Source organism: Carlito syrichta, unplaced genomic scaffold (genome assembly GCF_000164805.1).
Source record: "Carlito syrichta isolate Samal-C Ts95f unplaced genomic scaffold, Tarsius_syrichta-2.0.1 Scaffold47298, whole genome shotgun sequence".
In the NCBI taxonomy this organism is placed as follows: Eukaryota; Metazoa; Chordata; class Mammalia; order Primates; family Tarsiidae; genus Carlito; species Carlito syrichta.
In genome coordinates, this window is record NW_006991394.1 from 32,298 (window position 1) to 41,868 (window position 9,571).

General features: G+C 47.2%; 1 protein-coding gene across 1 annotated transcript in view; it reads right to left on the bottom strand.

Moving 5' to 3' along the window:
* Positions 1–9,258, bottom strand: part of LOC103249939 (serine protease 40-like) — a 12,794-nt gene extending 3,536 nt beyond the window's left edge. Inside the window, exons 1-2 of the mRNA XM_008048553.1 lie at positions 9,093–9,258; positions 7,638–7,804 (exon numbers count right to left, since the gene is read on the bottom strand). Of these exons, the coding sequence (XP_008046744.1) occupies positions 7,638–7,804; positions 9,093–9,255 (330 nt within the window). The 5' untranslated portion in view covers positions 9,256–9,258. The remainder of the gene's footprint in view (positions 1–7,637; positions 7,805–9,092) is intronic.
* Between the last annotated feature and the right edge of the window lie 313 nt (positions 9,259–9,571).

Here is a 9,571-nt window from a genome sequence, read left to right on the forward strand (position 1 = left end):
GGGGGGGTGGTGGTGGTTGTGCATGGAGGAGACACTATTGCCCCAGGCGCTCCCTCACCACTGAAGCAGGAGAGACTGCTCTGGGCTTTGCCTCGTGCAAGGTGCTGGAAGGGGCTGTGGATGTTATCCAGAGGCAAGCTACCATGGAAGAGGAAAAGAAGGCAGCCCACCACCATACTGAAGGTGGGGCAGGAAAATGCTCCAACTTGCTCACCACAGGACCAACAGATCCGATCTCTGTGAGTGGCAGATCGACTACTCAGGGCTTGATCCAGGCCCAAAGGGAACCTCCTGAGAGCACAAACTTCAGAGGGACCTGACAAGTGCTGAGTTCCAGGCGCCTCACCCCTACCCTGATCCAGCCACCCACACAGGTGTGGCCAGGAAAGCAGGAGCAGGAGCTCCAAGGAGATGGGTGGCGCGTCCGGGGCTGACCCCAACCCCGCCCTCCCAGCCACCCCCTGGACGTCAGACCCGCACGGCCGGGCCCTACTGAGAGGGACAAAGCCGGGCGGAGCCTGGACGTCAGACGCAGCAGGAGAGCCCCATTCCAGGATAGGCCTGGCTGGGGCGCCCCGGGGAGAGGACACACCTGGGGAAGAGACCGTCCTGCACCTCCCCACCGGCGGAGATCTCCCTGACCACAGGAGAGTGGGAGGGGAGGATGCAGCCCCGTCCACCTCCATTGCCCCCCTCCTTCCCTGCTTCAGGCACGAGGAGAGAGTGAAGGAGGTGGCTCTGCAGGAGACTTGATTTGAAGAGCAATTACAGAGCCTGTCACAGGAGGGCAGGTTTATGTTTGTTTGTTTTTTTAATTTTCAATTATTTTTTAATTAAGAAATTTTTTTTGGCTGCTTGTTAGTTCATCTATTTTAAAAATATTTTTCCTTTATGCATGAATGTGTATGTGAGGGTTTGATCTGCACCCCCCCAAAACAAAATTTATTTTATTTTTCTTTTCTTTTTCTGTTTCTTTCTTCTTTTATTTGTCGTTTTCTGTTTATGTGTGTTTATGAATGATTTAGTGTTCATCTTTCGATTTTGTTGTGGTTGTTTGTTTTTGTTCTTTTGCTCTTCTGGGTCCTTTTTATATTCAGTTTTTATAGTTTAAGGGTTATATCAATAGATGTGTGAGGATTCGACCTGAATCACCCCGCCCCCCCCTTTTTCCCTTTGGTCTTTCTGTTTTTCTTCTCTATTCACTTTGTGCTAGGCATGCGTGTGTGTGTTAGTTTTTGGGGGGGTCTTTTTATTGCTGATTGTTTTGTTTTGCTTTGCTGTTAATCCAGTTTGTTTTGGAGTGTGTGTGTATGTGTTCCATTGCTTTTGCATTGTCATATAGAGTGGTGGTGGGGAGTGGGTCTCAGGGAACACACACCACAATAAGTGAATATTTTAATTTGCAAGTAGGATCTGATTCATAGCAACCCATCCCCCACTTTATTCGAATTTCAAAAACTACAAGAGATAGCAGAGCTTCCTATCCACCATCCTATTTCAAAATAGAACAAATTCAGAGCCCGATCAGGGAAGAATAGAGGTCTGAGCAAATGTCAGAAGGGAAAGCCTCTCTCACTGACACTGAATAACAGAACTAAAGAGAAAAACAAGAGATCTGTCACAAATGAGGAAAAGCCAAGGGAAGACCTCAGGCAATTTCAAGTGTACCAAAGACAAAACTCCTGAAAAATCAGACCTTGGTGCCCAAACAATGGAAGTCACCAAAGACCGTCCCCAGAATACGACAGGGATTAGGGAATGGATGGAAAGAGTGAATAGGACTCAAGAAAGATAAGATGCAACACTGAAAGAACTTGTAACAGATTTTGGCAATAAAAATTTTCATCCAGGAAATAAATAACAAGATGACAAGCATGGAAAGCAGAATTAATCTAACTGAAGAAAGAGTCTCAGAACTTGAAGACCAGAACACGGAATTAACTCAATCTGTAAAAAACATAGAAAGAAGACTCAGAAAGAAAGAACAAAGCCTACAAGAGATGTGCGATTATACCAAGAGGCTAAACCTACTCCTGATTGGTATCCCAGAAGAAGAAAGGGAAATGGAGAAAAATTTGGAGCAAGTATTCCAGGAAGTAATCCAAGAAAACTTTCGCCATCTCACAAGAGATATGATCAGCCAAGCACAAGAGATACAGAGAACCCCCACAAGACATCAAATGAGAAGACCAACCCCTAGACACATAGTAATTTGCCTACACAAAGTAGGCACAAAAGAAAAAATCCTGAAGGCAGTAAGAGAGAAAGGGCAGACTACCTATTGGGGAAAATCAATCAGAATAGCAGCAGACCTAGCAGAAACACTACAAGCAAGAAGGGACTGAGGGCCTATATTCAAAGTCCTCAAAGATAAACAATTTAAACCAAGAATTACCTATCCAGCCAAGCTCAGCTTCATCAGTGAAGGAGAATTAAAATCCTTCCTAGACATCCAACCCCTAAGAGATTATGCAGCTTCAAGACCAGTTCTACAGGAGACACTTTAAAAGAAGAAAAAGATTGACCACATACTTCCCAAGAGAACAGCAGAGCAGAGAATCAGCATAGAATACAGCGCAACAAGAAACTTGAAAATACACACATACATTAATCCCAAAGCCAAAAGAAAACAAGCCAACAAAGGAAAAACTTTATAAGAACCTCATGGCAGAGATAAACAATCATATTTCAATAATCATCCTTTATGTGAATGGACCAAATGCACAGCTGAAAAGACACAGAATGGTGGCCTGGATAAGGACTGGATAAAAAAACTTTGACACAATTATTTACTGCATCCAGGAGACTCATCTCACTTCAAGGGATGCACACAGACTCAAAGTTAAAGGCTGGAAAACGAGTGTCCAGGCAAATGGATCACAAAAGAAGGCAGGAGTTGCAATCTTAATATCAGACAAAACAACCTTTAAGCTATCAAGAATTTAAAAAGATGCAAAAGGACACTACATAATAATAAAAGGGTCAATCCATCAACAAGAAATATCCATCCTAAACACATATGCACCCAACACAGGAGCACCAGCATTTATAAAGCAACTAGTAAGTAAACTAAAAAAGATATTGACTCTAACACTATTATAGTAGGGGACTTGAATACCCCACTGACAGCCCTAGATAGATCATCGAGGCAAAAAGCAATAAGCAGATCTAGAATGTAAACTTGACACTCGACCAAATGGACTTAATAGACACCTACAGATTATTCCACCCAATGACCACAGAATATACATTCTACTCATCACCACATGAAACATACTCCAAGATTGATCACATCCTTGGCCATAAATCAAGCATAAACAAATTCCATAAGGTTGAAATCTTGCCATGCACATTCTCAGACCATAGTGGAATAAAAATAAATATCAACACCAACAACATTTCCCCAAAGCCCACAAAGACACGGACACTAAATAGCATGATGCTGAAAAACAAAAATGAAGAAACATCTTACCAAAACCCCTGAGATGCCCTCTCAGGGGGGAATTTATATCTCTACAAGCACACATCAAGAGAATGGAAAGATCAGAAATTGAGAACCTAACAAATCACCTAAGGGAGCTGGGAAAGAGAAGACCACCAAAACCCCAATTTTAGCAGAAGAATTCAAATCACAAAAATAAGAGCCCAAATACGGAACTTGGAAGACAAAAATATCATAGAAAACATCAACAAAACAAAAACTGGTTCTTTGAAAGAATTAATAAGATTGATAGGCTCTTAGCCAGAATGACCAAGAAAAAGAGAGAAAAAGCCCAAATAAACACAATCAGAAATACAAAAGATCAAATCACAATTGACCCCAAAGAAATACAAAAGATTATCAGAGATTATGTACACTTAAATGGAAACAAACTTGATAATCTAAATGAAATGGAAAACTTTCTGACATCACACAACCTCCCCAAATTGAAACAAGAAGACATTGAGACACTAAATAGACCAATAACAACCCAGAAAATTGACTCTCTCATATAAAAACTACCTACCAAAAAAAAAGCCCTGGACCGGATGGCTTTCTAGCAGAATTCTACAAAACGTACAAGGAGGAGCTGATACCAATCCTACTGAAAGTATTCCAGGCACTTAAGAAAGATGGAATTCTCTCAAAATCATTTTACGAAGTTAACATCACACTGATACCCAAACCGGGTAAAGATCCAACAAAAAAAGAACTACAGGCCAATATCCCTTATGAACATAGATGCAAAAATCCTCAACAAGAGTCTAGCAAATCGGATCCAAAACGCATATCAAAAATCATCCACCATGACCAGGTAGGCTTCATCCCCAGGATGCAGGGCTGGCTCAACATTCGCAAGACCATAAATGTTATTAAATACATCAACAGATGTAAAAACAAGAACCACATGATTGTCTTGTTAGATGCAGAAAAAGCTTTTGATAAAATCCAGCACCCTTCTTGATAAAAACCCTCAAACACCTCGGTATAGAAGGAACATACCTTAAAATAGTAAGTGTCATCTATGATAAACCCACAGCTAACATATTGCTAAGTGGAGAGAAACTGGAAACATTTCCCCTGAAAACTCGAACAAGACAAGGCTGCCCACTCTCACCTCTCTTGTTCAATATTGGCTGGAAGTCCTAGTAGGGCAATTAGACAAGAGAAAGAAATCAGGGGTATCCAAATAGGAAAAGAAGAAGTTGAGTTATCCCTCTTTGCTGATGATATGACCCTTTACCTTGAAAATCCAAGAGAATCTCTCAAAAACCTATTTGCACTGATAAAGGACTTTGGCAAAGTCTCGGGGTACAAAATAAATGTGCAAAAGACAGTTGCATTCCTATACAACAACAACAAGCAGGCAGAGACCCAAATAAAAAGCACAATCCCATTCACAATAGCCACAAAAAAAAAAAAACAAAACCTCAGCATCATCCTAACAAGAGAAGTGAAAGACCTTTACAGTGAGAACTACAAAACGCTGCTCAAATAAATCCAAGAAGACACAAACAAATGGAAAAATATTCCATGCTCATGGATAGGAAGAATCAATATTGTTAAAATGTCCATCCTATCAAAGGCAATCTACATATTCAATGCAATACCCATTAAATTACCAACACCATTCTTCTCAGACCTGGCAATGACAACACAGAAATTCATATGGAAGCCCAAACAACCATGAATAGCCAAAACAAATCCTTAGCAAAAGAAACAAAGCAGGAGGTATCATGCTTCCAGACTTGAAACTTTACTATAAGACTACAGTAATCAAAACAGCCTGGTATTGGTACAAGAACAGGCACACAGACCAATGGAACAGGATTGAGATTCTGGAATCAAAGCCTAAATTCTTCATCCAACTCATCTTCGACAAAGCCTCCACCAACAACCACTGGGGAGAGGAGAACCTATTCAGTAAATGGTGCTGGGAAAACTGGCTGACCACATGCAGAAGATTGAAACAGGACCCTTACCTATCACCATACACAAAAATTAACTCTAAATGGAACAAAGACCTAAACGTAAAACCTCAAACTATAAGAATCTTAGAAAATGCAGGAGATACCCTTCTGGAAATGGGAACTGTCAACCAAATCCTATTCAGAACCCTAAAGGCCAATATCTTTTTTTTTTCTGAGTTGGAGTCTCACTCTGTCGCCCAGACTGGAGTGCAGCGGCCGCTCCCAGCCACCGCAGCCTTGACCTGTTGGGCTCCGGCGATCCTTCCACCTCAGCCTTCCGAGTAGCCGGAATTACAGGCACGCGCTACCACGCCCGGTTGATTTTTTGATTTATTGTAGAGATGAGGTCTCGCTGCCCAGGCAGGTCTTGAACCCGCGGACTCAGGCAATCCACTCACCTCAGCCTCCCAAAGGCGCGGGATTACAGACTGAGCCATCAAGCCCGGCTAAGGCCAATATCTTAAGAAATAAGACAGACAGGTGGGACCTCATCAAACTAAAGAGCTTCTGCAAAGCAGAAGAAACCATCAAGAGAGCAGGAAGACAGCCCACAGAATGGGGAAAAATATTTGCCAACTGTATATCTGACAAAGGCCTAACATCTAGGATCTACAGGAAATCAAATGTGCCGAAAGAAAAAACAAACAGCCCCTTTAAAAAGTGGGCAAAAGACATAAATAGACACTTCTCAGAAGAAAGTGTACGGGCAGCCAACAGACACGTGAAAAAGCGCTCAGCCTCACTTATCATCAGAGAAATGCAAATCAAAACCACACTGAGATACCACCTAACCCCAGTAAGAATGGCCATCGTTAATAAAACAAACAACAGCAGAGGCTGGTGAGAATGTGGAGAAAAAGGAACGCTTCTGCACTGCTGGTGGGAATGCAAACTAGTGCAACCTCTTTGGAAGACAGTGTGGTGATTTCTGAAAGAACTAGAAGTTGACCTTCCACGTGACCCAGCAATTCCCTTACTGGGAATATACCCAGAGGAACTCAAATCATTCTACAAAAAAGATACCTGCACACGTATGTTTGTTGCAGCTCTATTCACAATAGCAAAAACACGGAACCAACCGTGTTGCCCACTGAAGTTGGACTGGATAAAGAAAATGTGGTACATATACACAATGGAATATTATGCAGCCATAAAGAAGGACAAACATATGGACTTCGCAGCAACTTGGATGGATTTGGAGTGGATCATACTCAGTGATCTAACACAGAAACAAAGAACAGAGTACCCTATGTTTTCACTCATTAGCGAACCTTGAACAATTATAATACTATAAGAAAGCGTTTGACAGTAATAGGAAACTGTCAGGGGAGGGAGGTGGGATTGGCAGTTGAGGGAAACTGCGAGGGGAGGGAGGGGCACACCTCATCAACAAGGGTACCTGCATAATCAGTGTTTGTATACCTAACCCTGACGGTACCCCACACCTTTATAATAAAAAAACAAACACAAACGAAAACGGTCTGAACTACTGACAGCAACACAGTGCAGTGTGAACCTTCCCCCACTATGGGTGGGAGCAGGAAGCAGCACAACCAGGTTGGAGAGCTGAGACGAACACGTGCATCTCTCACAGCAAGGCAACTCCACTGCCAGGGCAACCCCAACCAAAATGAAACCTAAAACACACGCACCAGAAGGTTCACAGCAACGCTGTTTGCCATGGCCTCACACGGAAACGGCCCAAACGCCGTTGACACCAGAATGGAGAAGTAAGACTGCAATGTCTTCACACAGCGGGACGTCAGACGACAACCAGCATGGACAACACAAACCACACGCCAGACGAGTAAATCTCGCACACGTAATATCCAGGAAAGAGTTGGGCAGAAGCCTCCATGCGGCATGCTTCCATTCCGAGAAACGTCCAACAGCGCGTGAGAAGCCAAGCCAGGGTTCTTCTGGGGGCGTTTGTACCAGGAAAGCGGGCATGCGAATGTGAGTGTGTCAAGCTCTAAAACCTCACCCCACAATCCCCCTCTGCCCCGGACTCTTTCCTGTGCTTCATGCCACGCGTCAGCAACGTTTCCTAAAAGGCACTGAGAACACAGAGGGGCCGGCGCTCTGCAGGGCCCCCAACACCCCAGGCTGGGCTGGGCTCAGGAAGCGGAGGGTGGGGCTGGGGTGGGGACACAGATGGCATGGCAAGAGGGACGGAGCTCACTTACGCGGCAGATGGCCTTATCTCGCGCGTACTGCCCGGCACAGATCATACTGTCTTTGAGGATAAACGAAGTTTGCACACCCACTGGAGGTTGGTAAATGAATTCACATGCGGCTTGTTCGACGATCACCACTTCTGCCTCCTGCAGCCGGAAGGGCGCAGACAGTAAGGCTGTGGGAGAAGAGGGGAGATACGGGATGTGCCGGGGAGAAGCCCACGCCTCCCCCAGCCTGCTTCCCCTGGGAGGGCACCTGGGGCAGGACCTGCCGTGGAAAGGCGTGAGGGGAGGCTAGCATAGCTGCAAGGGGCAGCCGTGGGGGTGAAGAAGATGAGGCATGGCCAAGCAGGGCCCAGAGCAGGCTGGCCCTTCTAGCCAGGGGGTGGCACTGGGCGTCATTCCAGACACACTGGGACGTCCTCCCAGGGTCTGCCTCTGCTTCCAAAGCCCGTCCTCTGGCTGCAGTGCAGACGCAGCGCTGGAGACGGGCAGGTGCACGCAGGAGTGCCAGCCTGGCTGGAGGCTGCGGTGGCCACTGCAGCAGGGCCGGCTGGCCTTGGATGCTGTGGTAAGGCAGACACAGCCCTGCCTCCAGGAGCAGCTGGTCTGTGAACACTTGGGCTCTGTTTCCAAATGTTTTTCGCAGATCTGGCCTGGGGCCGTTTCGGGGAGTGGCACGATGACGAGGGCGCACTCCGGTGCGGCCTCACGCGTCCTGCGGGGGCTGCTGGTGTGTGGGGGAAGGAGGCATCTGGAGGGACTTGCTCACTGGCCTCAGGCTCTGCCTCGGGGGCTGCTCCGGCCTGTCCTCGCCCACCTGTCCTGGAGCACCCTCCTGCCCTGGCTCTTGGAGGACGGTGCTCCGTCCCAGGGGGCAGTGCCACTGGCCCACGGTGGCCCAGAGCAGGGGAGGGGCTCTGGCGGCACACTGAAGGACGCCCTGTGTCAAATGCCTGTGCCGAGACACTTTGGCAGGTCACCACCCTGCACACTGCCACTCACCTTTTCTCTACACTCTGTCCTATTTCCCTCGGTCAAAAGCATCTACCCTGGTGCAAAAATCTTTGCCCAGCATTTCTCCCTGTCTCTCCACACAACAGAAGCCCAGTGTGCTGGCAGGATAGGGTGAGGCTACGTTATGGGGTGAGCAGCAAGGTTCACAGAGGTGAGTGGCCGAGAGTCGTCCACACCCCACACTCGTCCTGGCCGGAGGTGGGGTCTGCTCTGACTGTCTGCAGGACGCCCAGCACCTTCCGGGCCCGTGGAAGCGCCAACAGCATTCAGCGAAGCCCTGGAGGGGCCCTCGGAGTCCGAGCCAGGGAGTTAGAGGGCCCAGGTCCCGGTTCTCAAAGCAAGAGCCGCTCTGGCCTCTTGGGCCACGTCCAAGGGGACCGCGAGGCCTGGAAGGACGGGCGGTCTGGCGGGCCGCTCCGGGACCACCTCGCCTCCCGTACCACTCACCGTCTTCGGTGATGTAGCCCCAGCCAGTTATCCAGCATGCAGTGTTCGGGGCCACCTTCAGGTTGGGACTCGGTATGCAGGCCGGGATGACATGAGGGTTATACTCCACAGGCCTGTCCAGCTGCAGCAGGGTGATGTCATTCACCACGATCTGGTCCTTCATGTATTCTGGGTGGACAATGACCTTGTTCACACTCATCTTCATGCTGTGCTTGGTGGGATGGCTCAGATTGGTGTACCCCAGCAGGACATGGTAACTGCCTGGATGTGTGGTCCTGTGGAGAGAAGCGTCTCTGAGCAGCCTCGCCCCACACACGTGTCCACCCGGCACTCTGGGCGTCTTCTCTCCTCCTGTCCTAATGCCAGGTGGCCTCGCCCTAGAGGTGGCCTGACTGCTGCCCACGGCCTCAGGAAATTTGGCCTTGGAGGGTTCTGACGTCCCCGCAAGCCCCAGAACCAAAGGAGCAGAGCGTCTGCAG